Source organism: Crocuta crocuta, unplaced genomic scaffold (genome assembly GCF_008692635.1).
Source record: "Crocuta crocuta isolate KB4526 unplaced genomic scaffold, BGI_CrCroc_1.0 scaffold229, whole genome shotgun sequence".
Taxonomy (NCBI): domain Eukaryota; kingdom Metazoa; phylum Chordata; class Mammalia; order Carnivora; family Hyaenidae; genus Crocuta; species Crocuta crocuta.
Genome location: NW_027536464.1, coordinates 8,882,510 through 8,896,999, shown reverse-complemented (window position 1 = coordinate 8,896,999; position 14,490 = coordinate 8,882,510). Strand labels below are relative to the sequence as shown.

Here is a 14,490-nt window from a genome sequence, read left to right as displayed (position 1 = left end):
TTGGGGAATGTATTTGAAAAACAAAATGAAAGGTGCGGATGAGAAATCCTGTGGAAATTCAGAAAGGGAGGAAAACAGACCCATCTGGGACAATCAGGAGAAGCTTCCCACAGGCCACTGAAGGCGGGGGAGGCGGGGGGGNCTGGCTGTCACCAAGTGGAGAGCAAGGAAGAGAAGGAAAGACATGAGCACAGGCAAGACCAAGGCTGAGACCTTTAAGAGGAAAGCTGGCAGTCGTCACAGCCCAGTGGCCTCTCCGTAATCCACCTATGGAGGAATTTTCAGGCCAAGATCATGTTCTGAACAGTCAGGTGAACATAGGCAGCAAATGGATCAGAGTGTGGCACTGACATCATGCAGGGGGTTGGAGAAACGAGCTGCAGACCTGAGCGTCCCCAGTGTGGGTGCGACGGTTGAAGCCATGGTGGCTGTGGATGGTCTCTGAGGCCCGCCCCTTCTAAGGGAGACCTGGCCTCACGTAAGGATGCGCAGTGAGTCCTGCATTTGCACAACTAGCTCGTTATTTACTTCGCTCAGTCTGGTTTAAAGCTCCAAGCCATACCCAGTTGCAGTAAAACCTTGGTTTGTGAGCATAATTCATTCCAGAAACATGCCCATAATCCGAAGCACTTGTGTATCAAAGCAAATTTCGAGAACCATCGGCTCAGCTGTGATCACGTGATATCCAATGTCAGGTAGTACTCGTCCTGAGAGACGTGGCTCGTTTATCAAACTAAAATCTATGAGAAGTGTTTGCTGGTCTTGCGGAATACTCCCAGACCCAGTTCTTCACTATCCAAGGTTTTACTGCACTTTCAAAACGTCTCCGACCCTGGAAGGGAAAGATTGGGAGTAAGAGAAACTGAAAGTATGTGGGGAAAGAGAATCTAACGTTTGAAGCCATATGCCTATGCTGCTGGCTTTATTTATAGGTTTCTGATCTACCTCTAATGATGGCCAAACCCAGAGTCTTGGTTTCTTGTTGTTGTTGTTGTTGCTTTGTTTCGTTTCTCCTGTTACAAAAAGATTATTCAAAAAATGGAAACATTCAGACAGATTTCTGATCTTCCATCCTGATGCTGTGTGATACATTTGGGCAACAGCTTTTTTCTTTCTCCCTGACTTGAAAGCTTCAAGTGTAATTTCTCTTCATAAATAAACAGGAGGTTACTGTGTTCTTCCCATAATGAGAAGCTGCTTGCCATAGAGAGTGAGCATTTTAAAGCCTGGTTAAGTTCAGCAGCTAGTTCATGTGAAAGACGGTCTATTTGGACATGAATCTCTATCAGCTAAGAGCTTTATAAGCCAAAGGAATTTATGGATCAGCACCTTCTCTCCTGGCTACTGACCTTTGGAGAGGAACGAAACTTAGTCTCAGACATGTACACAAGCCAGGTGAGCTTAAACGAGGGAGCATTTAGCCTAGGCAACTGAGGCCAAGAAGAAGTTATGCCCAGACATCAATCAAAAATAGCTCCAATTCCAAGTCCTGCATAGCTCCGACACTGTCCCGGGGCACTGTTATGAAATCGCACATAGACATCTCTCAAAAACCTCCCCAATCCAAGACACCCAAGAAAAACACTCATGGCAGCCTCCATGCCCCCCCCCCCCTTCATAATGAAACCGTTCTTCTAGCAGAAACTCCTAACCAAGCAAAATTCTGCCAAATAAGATGGCTATTTATTTGGGAGACTATCCTTGCTGACTCCAAGACATTGGGGCTGTTACATTTTTTTCTCTCTTACTGATCCATTCTACCTGTTTTACAGCCATCTACGTAAATCTGTGGTGTGTGGGTGAATCCACTTGAAGCTATCAGAGACAAAAGCAATTTGATGTCCTCTATGAGTGTGCAGATTCAAATATTTATTCAAGTGTTTGCCAGTCCAGGAGGATTTCTTTGGGAGTTTGGGGAGCAGAGGTTAGGCATACTGAAGTAACATCAGAAGAGACTGCAAAGAAGAGTCAATGATTCAGATTGATGAAGTTCATGCCAGTTACCAGATTTGAAACATTTGTGACAAAGATTGTACAGATTGTATGTACTTGTAACGGCTTTGTGGTATATTAAGTTTTAAAGAGGAGATTTAGGGGGCACCTGGGTGGCTCAGTTGGGTCTGACTTGAGCTCAGGTCATAATCTTGCAGTTTTGGGGATTCGAGCCCCACGTCTGGCCCTCTGCTAACGGCTCAGAGCCTGGAGCTTGCTTCCAACTTTATGTCTCCCTCTCTCTCTCTCTCCCCCTCCCCTGCTCTCTCTCTCTCTCTCTCTCAAAAGTAAAATAAAAAACAATTAAAGAAAGAGGATATTTATTTCCAGAAAGAAGGAAGGGAGGGCAGGAGGCCACAGTGTCTAATTTTTAGATGAAGTGAGTAAAGCCTCCGTAGTCAGCATTTGGAAGCTCTCCAGCATCCAACAGGCTGAAAGAAACTCGGGCTCATCATGGCATTAGAGCCAGTCCTAGGTGCCAAAGTCAAAATAGGCCACGCTGGCCATAGGAAAGCCCCAAGTAGGAGCGTATGTAGGTCACTTACATGGTCTGAATTTAGACTGCCTGTCGTAACACAATTATTTTACAAGGAAGCCCTGGAGAAACTCCCAAGCGTTCTACATTTTTAAAAACGTGAATCTTTCACAATTTATGAGAAAATTGCAGCATCCCCTTGAATGATGGTCTTAGCAGTTCACCTTGTAGCCCTGGAAGGGGGGGGGGGGAGTGTAGGTGCCAAAGTCTGATCTTGAGGACAGTCCTCTCCCCAGCCCAGTGAATTTCTCTCTCCTTGGAAAGTGTCTGGAGCTCACAGGCTCAGGACTAAACACAACCACTGTCTCTGGCACACTCAACAAACGTTATTTTGATCCAATGAAAAATAATTAACAAAAATAGAACAAATATACGCCATCAGGTTTAATCCCACATGTATTTATTGAACATCTACTATGTCCTGTAATGGGAAGCAAGGATAGTTGCGTACAAAGGAAGACAAGGAAGGCCCAAATGCTAGTTTTTTTGCCTAACGTTCCAGGCGCCCTCTCTCTGGAGCCTACAGACCTTATCCCCTCCACTCCAGGGCCCCAGTTTCCTAAAAGGCCCCCCTCTCTTTCTTGTTCTCTGTGGACATCTCCAACGTCTCACACGGAAATGCATGTCACAGAAGGGCCAATTGGGTCCCTCTGGAAGCTTGGCTCTACAAGGCAGGAATCAAATTAGCCACATCACAAATTCTGTTTTTATTTCGCTGACTCTCTCTTTTAAGTCCTTATTTAATGAAAGTATTTGCCTTTCCATAAACACGTGTAAATTTCCCACCTCTTACTTGTCACAGCCAAAGGGAGCTCAGTAAGTGGTAATCGGGGAAAAACTTGTATTTCAAACAAATCCCTGTAATTGAGAATATCTGTATAAAGGTGCTATTTTCACAACTGATACATTTACCAATTGTTCTGCCCTATTGTAGATTTAGGGGTGTCACTTAAGTTTGTTTTTCTTACTATTTCTAAGTGTTTTGTTTATTTTGAGAGAGAGAGAGGGAGGGAGAGAATCCCAAGCAGGAATGTGCTGTCTGTCAGCACAGAGCCTGACGCGGTGTTGAGTCTTCTAAACCATGAGATTATGACCTAAGCCAAGATCAAGAGTTGGACGCTTAGCCAACTGAGCTACCCAGGTGCCCCATAAATTTATTTTAATTAGCAATCTCTTAAGAAAATAGCATGCTTATGGTAAAAAACAAATGAGGACATATGGTTATAAGGTAATCATAGTGACCCAAGGGATTCACTCCCTTTTTTAAACCCCTCCAGTGGTTTCCTGTGACCTTAGAATGAAATCCAAGAGCCGAATGTATGAGGGCCTATGGGCCTTGGGGATCCAGGCCCTTCTTTCCCCTCACGTCCACCCTGAGCTCTCTCTGCATGGCCACGTGTTGGTGGGGGGGTGGGGCATGCATCTTTCTCATTCAGGACTCCCCTCACACGTGTTCCCACAGCTGAGGTGTCCTCTTCTTCTGTATTCCCACCTTGTCCTTCATTGGTGCACACGCTGTGTTTTTTCACCGTGAACCTGATCCCTCTCTGAAGTTACCGTACCACTTACTCGTTTATTTTCTGTCTCCCGTCTAGAAGTGAACTCCAGGAAGGCAGGGGTCTTGTCCATCTGTTTATAGTTGTTTGCCCAGCACTTCAAAAAGGGCCTGGCAGGCAGCAGCTCTTGGCAGATATTGCTTCGATTGAATGAAAGGTGGTTGTAAGACTGAACGGTGTCTGGTGGCTCCCTTCCTCTTACCCTCCCCCAAACTACAGCAACCACTGATTTAATCAACCTCATTTTATTTCAGATAAATTAACAAGGCACTCCGTTACACTGAGTACAGTCAACCTTACCTGGTTGAATATAAAGTAGCCCCCCCGCCAAAGTACTCACTTAGGAATTCACATATTGTTTTGATCTTCTCTTTCAGGTTGTCCTTGCCGGAAGGAACCATGAATTGGCATTTTCCCTTCTTCCTTGTGGCCACAGTGACTCTGCCCTCTGTGTGCTCTCAGTTCAACCCCCTGTCTCTTGAGGAACTAGGCTCCGACACAGGCATCCAGGTTTTCAACCAGATTATCAAATCCCGGCCTCATGACAATGTGGTCGTGTCCCCCCACGGGATCGCCTCCGTCCTGGGGATGCTTCAGCTGGGAGCCGACGGCAGGACTAAGAAGCAGCTCACCACGGTGATGAGATACGGCGTGAACGGTGCGTGCCTCCAGGCTGTGGCTGGTGGGACCCCGAGGGAGTCCTGCGTCTGGAGGGGTGTCGCTGGTACCATTCCGGGATTTAGGGCTGTCCCCTCCAAAGGACAGATGCTGCAATGCTAGAAGTTAGGAGAACTGGATTCTGGTCTCTTCTCTAGCCCTGGGGCTTTAGGTCAGTCCCTTGATCTCTCCGTGCCCCAGTTGACTCATCTCTAAAAAGAACGCTTTCCACCCGCCCCACCTCCATGGTGCATCGGGCTAAAAAAAAAAATGGCATCATGGTTGTGAGCTGGGGGAGGGGTGGGTGTGGCACGGGGGAGCCTCACGGTGAATGCACCTTCCTGTGTCTTAACTGTGTTGGTGACCACATGAATCTAAGGGAGTGAGAACAGTACAGAGAGCCCCCCCCACACACTCACACACAGACACACGCACGTGCACGTAATGCAAAACACGTGCAGTGTGCGTGAGCTCGGTGCACTGCGCCCACGGCAGTTTCCAGGTTGTCATACTCCTACCGCTGGGGGAAAATGATTGAAAGGCCCGTGGGGCCACCCTGTCCTTTGTTTGGCAACTTCCTGTGAATCTATCATTATTACAAAATAACAAACCGAGAAAAAAAATTTTAAGTAGAGCCGGATGGAAAAAGTTTGGGTTGCTTTGAGTTACCCGCGTCAGCGTGAGCGTTTCTGTCCCCCAGCACCGTGGCCTTGTCGCTCCAATTCACGTTTCGTCCCCCAGAGCCCGCCTTCCACCTGCCTCTCGGGCAGGTGCCGTGTATGAGGGGGCAGAGAGGGCTCTGGAGCCCTTTTTCGGCGCCACCGGGTGCCATGACCTTGAGCAAGTCGCTTTGCACATGGAAGTCTTCCTTACTGTTTTGGAGAACATGGGAGTGTCCCTTTCCTTGCTCTTCCACCTCTGTTAGCCATCAAGTTCCAGGACTGTTGACTGCATTGATGCCTTCGGCTGGGAGAGCAGGACAGGCGGGGGTCAGGGGTCAAGTGGGGGTCAGGGGTCAAGCGCTTTGTGCCTCCCTCGACCCCCCCGTGGGCTGGGCTGGGCCGTGTGCCGGGCACCCTGCTCTGTTGACACGGCCCTCAGTGCTGCAGGAGTCTGCGGTCCCCTCGCCGGTCAGAAGCACAGGAGGGCTCAATACCGGCCACGCGCCAAGTTCTGCCGCTGGCTCCTCAGTTCAGCAAACTCGTGGCGACGTATAGCTGCGCAGTGAATCACTGCTTGCGTTTCTGGCCGTTACCAGTGCCGTCCAGACCCTGCCAGCAGCCAGCCCCCTCCCGGGCAGCAACTAGAGTTTTGCCATTTGTGTTAATGCTGAGCCACGTTCGTTTTTTTTTTTCCCCCGTTTTATTTATTTTTAGGAGAGAGAGAGAGCGAGAGAGAGCGTGAGCAGGGGAGGGTCAGAGAGAGAGGGAGTCACAGACTGAAACAGGCTCCAGGCTCTGAGCTGGCAGTCAGCACAGAGCCCGACGCGGGGCTCGAACCCACGAACCGCGAGATCATGACCTAAGCGAAAGTCGGACGCTTAACCGACTAAGCCACCCAGGCGCCCCTGAGCCACGTTCGTTTTAAGCAGTATTTCTCAAGTTGTTGACGCTGCTGCCTGTCGGTGGCTTCCTCCCCGCACTCTCTCCGTCTCCCAAGTCACTGGCAGTCAGGCGTGTGGTTGAACTTGACGTCGGTGGCAGGATGAGCCCTCATTTTCCAGGCCCTTGTTCGGGCTCAGCCCCTGAGAACTCAAGTGAGTGATGCTCTTACTGAGAACAGAGACAGGATGGTTTGGGGCCATGGAGCGAGATCGATGGCAGTCTTTTCCTGGCCGGAGATCAGGGCGTGTGCAGGAGGCAGTGTGGCCAGAAAGGTCGCTCTGCAGAACAGCGCACAGGGGTGGGGTCGTGAAAGGCCAAACAAAGGGCCAGCAGGTTGCCTCCTTGCACCCCATGGCATGCTCCCCCTACCTTCATTTAAGGGATCTGGAAAAGTGACCCTCTGGGCGTGTGACACATCTGCTCTCCACGGGCCCATCACTGTGACTCTGTGGGCTGTTTTAGGACCGTGTCATTTTGATAGGACCTCAAGTGAGGAACCCAAGAACTTGTAATTCGAGCTCACTCCAGAGCTCACACATCACACATCCTTATAATTTATCTGCCTCTTTTCCATGTCCTGAAACCAAATGGAGCATGTACGAATGGCTGGTGTAAAATAAAGCCTACATTGCCATAAAATTAATCCCCTTGCTTTTTGAGCTTGGTATCAAGTAAAAAATCACACTCTTCTTGGATGGTGGCACAGGACAATTTTTTATAGTCTTTCTAATGCTTATTTTATTCATTTTTTTTTTCCAAAATAGAAAAACGAAATCGCATTGTTAAATCTTTGGCAGGAAAGGAAATAGTACTAAAGACCATTATGAAAGAAAAAGAGAAGAATGAGTAACATTCCTTGGCTTTATTTCCCCCTGGCGACATAAGGAAGACCTTGCCAGCCTTCCTGTCGACCCGGCACCAGGAAAGTCTCCCCAGAGGACCACGTTCATGTGGGGAAGGTGTTGAGATGCCACAGTATGCTGTTTTGATGGTAGAAACACCATTGATTTTTACGAACCATTGATAACTTTACCCTCCTTCCCCTTGTTAACACAAGGCCACTGAGAAAGCAAAAGACTTCGTCTCTCGCTGCTAAGGCTTATCTTGTTTATCCTGTGCTTGGTTGCCATGCAAAGAAAGAGGTTTTAAAAAAAAAATAGCTTTTCTGAATTCTTGTGGAAATACAGCTGCATCTTCTCATTTCCCCTCCAGGAGTCGGTAAGGTGTTAAAGAAGATCAACAAGGCCATCGTCTCCAAGAAGAATAAAGACATTGTGACGGTGGCCAACGCAGTGTTCGTGAAGAATGGCTCCAAAATGGAAGTGCCTTTCGTTACGAGGAACAAAGACGTGTTTCAGTGTGAAGTCCAGAACGTGGACTTTGAGGATCCAACCTCTGCCTGTGACTCCATCAACGTGTGGGTTAGAAACGAGACCAGGGGTGAGTGGCCTCAGTTCCCTGGGACTCCTGTGTGCCGTCCTGTAGTCTGAATGAAAGCGTGCGTTGGACTCTCAGGTTCTAACAGGCGTCCGCAGGTCCCGTGATCCTCCCGTTGAGAAACGCCGGGACCCAACTGGCTGGTGTCTGTCTTTTCTCTCTTGGGAGGCTCCCCGACTCAGTCTACCTTCCTTCCCCTTTTTTGCTGCCACGACTCCGGGTGCTCTCTGGGGTCTTGCTGCCTGTGGCACGGGCAGCAGAGCAGACGCCGGCCCCGCTGACTCTCCCCTGTCCTCCTTTTTTTTTTTTTTTTTAATATTTTTATTTATTTCTAGGAGAGAGAGAGAGACAGTGTGAACAGGGGAGGGTCAGAGAGAGAGGGAGACACAGACTGTGAAACAGGCTCCAGGCTCTGAGCTGGCAGTCAGCACAGAGCCCGACGCGGGGCTCGAACCCACAAACCGCGAGATCATGACCTAAGCGAAAGTCGGACGCTTAACTGACTAAGCCATCCAGGCGCCCCTCCCCTGTCCTCCTTGCATCTCCCCTCCCGCGGCCTCGCCTGCAACCCGAGGCCAGTTCTAAAGCTTCACTCGCTCAGTCCTTCCCACTTTCGTATCTGTTGTTCCCTTTGCCCGGAATGCCCCTGTCCGCCTGCGAGATTCCGAGATGGATCTCTGTCCTTGCTTCCCTTGCCTCTGGCTGCCGTCACCTCCAGGGGGTAGGTGCCCCCTTTTGCTGACGCCTGGCGTACGATTCTGCGTTTTCCAAGCCCCTTCATTATAGCACTTTCCACGCTGTATAATGATTGCCTGTTTGCATGTGTTTCTCCTCTCATTAAGCTGAGGAAATGTCTAACGTGGGTGTTTTAAACCTGTTAATTTGTAAACTGGAGGTCTAGGTGGGAATGTTCTGGAGTAGCGATGGGGCCAGAACAACAGGAAATTCAGGCGGCAAGCACAGATTGGGGAGCCTGATTTTCATAGGAGGGAGAGTTCGAGTCACAAGAGTGGAAGCAGAGAAGTCTCAGTAGACCCAATGGACTCCATTGTGGCCCAGCGTCAGAACGTGAGGAAACTCTGGCTTCTTGGGTCCTGCTTCTCAAAGTGTGGTTCCTCGGGTGCCCGTGTCAGAATTACCCAGGGCATTTGTTTAGAATGCACACTGGACCCCAACCTCCCATATCAGCATCTCTGAGGGAGGGGCCTAGCATTCTGCGTGAAAACCACCAGACGTGTGTATGTGAATGCCCGAGAGCTTAGGACAGACTCGTGAAGAGATGGGCCAGGCGTGCCCCCGAGGGTGGAGAAGCCAGGCGTGCTTGTGGTAAGTCCACAGCACTCCTTCTCAGTAGGCTCCCAGACAGTGCAACCCGGGTGCCTTCCTAAAACCGCAAAGACGATCAGGAGACCCACAAACGTGAAGGGGTTAGTGGGTCTTTCTGGGCCCAGAGGCCTAAGAACAGCGGCAGGAAGTTGCTGGTGCTCAGAGCTAGACGGCTGGATGACCGTGGCCTGCGCCTGCCCCCCGCCAGCCTTCTTCTTTACCAACAGACTGGTAATAGGAAGTCCCGTTGGCATGCCATGTGCTTGACCGTGTTCAAGCGACTTGGACACACGTTGACTCAGTTGCTTGCTGCCTCTGGGGCAGGGAGCGTGGTGAGCCCCAGCAATGCTTTTTCAAATTGGCAGACCTCTTGGAAAACAAAGATTTTGACTATTCACCTCACTGTCCTGCGGCGAAATTCGTAGCTCGTATAACCTACGCACAAGTACACGACACTTCTAAAAAGTAACATAATGCTGAGCTGTAATACAGGGAGGAACAGAACTAATTGATGTATGTGGCTCAGCGGGGAAACCCTCGGGTACGAGTACACCCGGGCACTATCAGCCAAGCAGTCCTATTCTGAGAATAGTTGTGAACGGATGGGTACGAAAACAGGCAGAGACGGGTGTGTCGTCCTGGTGATATGAAAACCACGAGCCGCCTTCCTGTTTCTCTGAAGTGAGTTTTTTCCTAAAGCGGTGCAGTGCTCTTGGTCAATTTCAGAACACGACAAGAGCAGCTCCCACTCGATTTGCACGGCAGTCCCATACCCGGAAAATTCGGTGTACCTTACGAATGTGCCGCAAAACAGGTAGCTTTGTGTTTACAAGGGAAGACGAGAGAGGTTCTGGGCCCAGGTGATGATAAGCCAGCTTCTTGCCAGTGTGAATATCCAGTGGGGCGTCTGAAAGCTATACAGGAAGCAGACACGTCTGCAGTGTGTAGGATGGTTTTGAGCCTGTCGGGCCACCTGCCAGTCAACTGAAAACTCTCCTACAAATTTCCAAACGGCCCCTGGGGTGACCTGCCTCATGGAGAGGCACTCACCCGCCTGGGAGAGCCCAGGACCCTGGAGACTGAACAGTCTCTGTGCAGAAGACTGCCCAGTCCGGCCCACAGAGGTGACTGATCCCACCCCCTGCAGGGTGGGAGAGCCAGACATGGGGTGTGATGTGGTGCTGGCCCGCCAGGGCCGCCCTGCCCACCTCTCCAGCCTCAGCTTCTCCTCCACATGCTGTGTGCTCCGGCCGTGCACACTTCCTCCCTGCCCACCCCCTGCAACTCGCTGTGTGCTCCCTCCTGTCTAGCCCCCACCAGTGCGTCCGGCCACCTAGGATACTGTTCTCCCCACTTGCCCCTCGTTAGCCTGTCCATTTCCACGCTGTCCCGTGCACGGCGTAATAGTTATAAGCAAGGGACCAAGGTTGAATGTCAGTGCTGCCACTTACTAGCTGTGCAACCTTGGGCACGTTACTTTACCTCCCTGTGCCTCAGAGTCCTACATCTGTCAAATGGAGATACGACAGTGATACCTACAAAAGTAGTTACATCAACATTAAGGTTTTTGTGGGCAGGTGAGTAATACACACAAAGCGTTTAGCAAGGTGCCTCGCACTTAACAAGTGTTCCACAAATGTCAGCTGTTTTTATGGCCATGACTTGGTAAGCCTTCTTCAAGGAACCCGTCCCTAACCTTGCTGACTAGATCCGAACACTCTCTCATTTGGCCTCACTTTGACCTTGAAGTATTTCTTCCTATTGGATACACTTTGTGAGCCCTTTATACCAGCCTCCAACCCTCTCTCCCCCATAACTTTTTGAAGGCGGTGTTCACTTTTGCTTGTTTTCTTACCTAGAAAAGCACTTGGCAAGTAGGCATCCAGGAGGGGATGGGGGGTTGGCACATCAATGGATAGGTAGGTAGGTGGGTGGCTATGTGGCTGAGGAGGTGCGTGGCTGGGTGGCCAGGTGGCTGGATGATGCATGTTTACTGTATGCAGTTAGAGATGGCAGGTCCCTCATGTGCCTCCTGCTAACCATGCATTCCTTACCTTTTTATCATTTCTTGCTATTTCTTCATGACCCTGTATGGTATCTTAGTCCTACAGGTGAAAATCGAGGCTTTATTTACCATAACGAGATTTCTTTAGACATTATTGAGCACTAACTTGAACATAGAGCTAGGCTTGATTTTTTAAATGTTTTTTTTTTTTTTAAATTTATTTTTAGGAGAGAGAGAGAGAGACAGCGTGAGCAGGGGAGGGTCAGAGAGAGAGGGAGTCACAGNGAGAGAGAGAGAGAGAACACGTGTGAGTGGGGAAGAGGCAGAGAGGCAGAGAGGGAGAGACAGAGAGAGAATCCTAAGCAGGCCCTGTACTGTCAGCACGGAGCCCGACATGGGGTCGGAACCCATAAACCATGAGATCATGACCTGAACCGAAGTCTGACACCAACTAGTGAGCCACCCAGGTGCCTGAGGTCGGCTTTACCATTAAAAAGTGAACAATGGGGTCCTGGCCCTGGTGCAGTTTATGGTCCAGCTTGGGGAGAGAGACACATTATGTGGCCGGGACGGAATACCTCAGGATGGCGGCTCCGAGTGTTGAACTTTATGGAAACTCGTGAGAGTTGGGGAGGAGGGTCAGAGGACGGTTATAGAGGTAGAGAGGGAGCTGTGTCTTAAAGGCACATGGGGTTGGGCTGGGTGATGTTCCCAGCAGAGGCAAGACGCAACCTTCGCTGTCAGGTGCTTGGTGTGGATGGAGCACAGAGATCTAACGTCCGACCCGCAGGACCAGGCCTCCCTTGCATAGAATGGTGGCCGTTTATGGCCTGTGTATTTTCCTTTAGGCCCTGACTTAGCGTCGGTGCCCCCTTGTGTAAGAAACGAGTCACACAACTCTGGGGTCTGGGAAACCTCGGGGTGTGCGCCTTTACCACGACTTATCCAAATATTTATTCAGCCTCCAGATCTTCTTGAACATCATTTAAAAGGTCTTGAAGCTCTCGGGGCGCCTGGTGGCTCAGTCGTTAAGCATCCAAGTTTGGCTCAGGTTGTGATCTCATGGCTCCTGAGTTTGAGCCCCTGCACAGAGCCCACTTCAGATCCTCTGTCTCCATCACTCTCTGCCTCTCCCCTGCTCGCTCTCTCCCACGCTCTCTCTCCCTCTGTCTTCTCTCACTCTCAATAAATAAAGTAAACAAATGGACTTAAAGCTCTCTCTACTGAATTAGACATTCTTGCTTCTTCAAAAACTATTGATTTTACTCTCAGCATTTAAAGAATTATAACAGGCATTTATATCATGGCACTACACATTTTTTAAATACGCCAGGGCCAAAAGCTACAGTGAGTTAGTATACTAATTTTTAATTGCTTCAGATATTGGTGGCCCCTCGTAAACACACAGCTGAATCTTCAGAGATAGAGCATAGAGGCCGTTAATGAAAACCCAAACCTTGAAGCACAGATAGCAAGCACGCAAGAAGGATCCTCGTGGCCTCAAAGAATGTTCTGAAGCCAGAACGATTGTCCGTTCCTTCACTCCTGACACAATCGAGACGGACGGTCTTCTACATTTTGTGGAGCGAATTTTCCTTCAAACATGGGAGGCCTTCTAGAACAGACGCTATTTCTTTTCATCTCTATAATACTACACCTAGCTCAGTCCCTAACTCATAAATGTGGACACTGATTTTTAGATCTAGACCTTCTTCTTTTTTTTTTTTTTTTAACATCTACTCATTTTTGAGAGCATGTGAGCAGGGGAGGGGCAGAGCCCAACATGGGGCTTGAACTCATGAATCATGAGATTACAACCTGAGCTAAAAACTCCGCATTTACTCTCAATAAGATTACACAGGTCAGAAGAGCTGTTTTTGATTGGCATTAAATCTACCCAGTGGTTCAAACAACTGCATATCTTCTGCCCAGCGGAAACCCTCCTTAGCAGTCATTCAGGTCCATTAATAGCAAATACAGAGAAACTCGTCATTAATTACTCATTTAGGGGAGTAAAATTTTCTAAAACGTGGGGTTCATTGGGAACTAGTTATAAAAGAATTTCTTAATCGGGGCGCCTGGGTGGCTTAGTCAGTTAAGCATCCGACTTTCGCTTAGGTCATGATCTCGCAGTTTGTGGGTTCGAGCCCCGCGTCGGGCTCTGTGCTGACTGCCAGCTCAGAGCCTGGAGCCTGTTTCAGTCTGTGACTCCCTCTCTCTCTCTGACCCTCCCCTGCTCACACTGTCTCTCTCTCTCTCCTAGAAATAAATAAAACATTAAAAAAAATAAATAAATAAAATAAAATAAAAAAATAAAAGAATTTCTTAATGAAAACTCTGGTAGCCTCCAAGCAAAGGATATTTAAAGTCTTTATGGATTCTCTGATTTTAGCTTTAATTGTTCAGCTTTGATTTTTAGTGAGCAGAAAATGGGAAAGTACAAAAGAGTGCTGTAAATAGTTCCTTTTTAGAGTCTTAAAAATTCCTTCGATTTTTCACTGTCCATGACCCTGCACTGCCTTCTGCCCCCAAGTCCACTGCCAACGCTGAATTTGTCCCCTGCTTGTTCTGCGACTCCCCAGGTATGATCGACAATCTGCTCTCCCCAAACCTCATCGATGGTGCACTCACCAGACTGGTCCTGGTCAATGCCGTGTATTTTAAGGGTTTGTGGAAATCACGGTTCCAACCTGAGAACACAAAGAAGCGTACGTTCGTGGCAGCTGACGGGAAGCCCTATCAAGTGCCCATGCTGGCCCAGCTCTCCGTGTTCCGCTGCGGTAAGTGCAGGCTTGGCGAGGGCCTGAGCGTGCTTTCACGCAGTCCAGGAGCGAATCTGACTTTTATTTCTTTTAAACAGCAAGAGAGACAGGAGGGCAGGACTTTTTAATAGTTCACGGTACTGTTTTGTATTGTTTACAAGGGTTTTATGTATTAATATATAACATATAGGCTTTTAGGCTGAACATTTAGAGGACAGTCATAAACCGTGAAATATGAACACGTATTAAGCTTATGAAAACATTATCAGGTCATCACTATCTTACATTAACCAAATTAAAAATAAAAGTAAAAATTANGGGTGCCCTGGTCACTGTGGACAGAAAGAGAGGTGGGATGGGGCACTTCCTAGGAGCCCATGTTGCGTTGATCCCTCACCAAGGAACTTGTACTCTGAAGATAATCTCACCTTAGCAAATAAATAAAAGCCAGATATGTACATACAGTGGAACATACGTGATAAATAGGTTTACATAAGTGGAAAGATGGTACAATACATGGTTGATTTCAGAAAACAAGTTCTAGTACAACAGACACTGATTCATCACATTTCTGTAAAATACTTTCTATATATTCATCCATCTGTAGAGGCAGGAG

General features: G+C 48.7%; 1 protein-coding gene across 1 annotated transcript in view; it reads left to right on the top strand.

The window, feature by feature from the left end:
- The window catches only part of SERPINE2 (serpin family E member 2), a 58,688-nt gene that overhangs the window by 27,665 nt on the left and 16,533 nt on the right, over positions 1-14,490 (top strand). The window contains exons 2-4 of the mRNA XM_077748561.1: positions 4,461-4,741; positions 7,557-7,784; positions 13,695-13,892. Coding sequence (XP_077604687.1) covers positions 4,483-4,741; positions 7,557-7,784; positions 13,695-13,892 — 685 coding nt within the window. The 5' untranslated portion in view covers positions 4,461-4,482. The remainder of the gene's footprint in view (positions 1-4,460; positions 4,742-7,556; positions 7,785-13,694; positions 13,893-14,490) is intronic.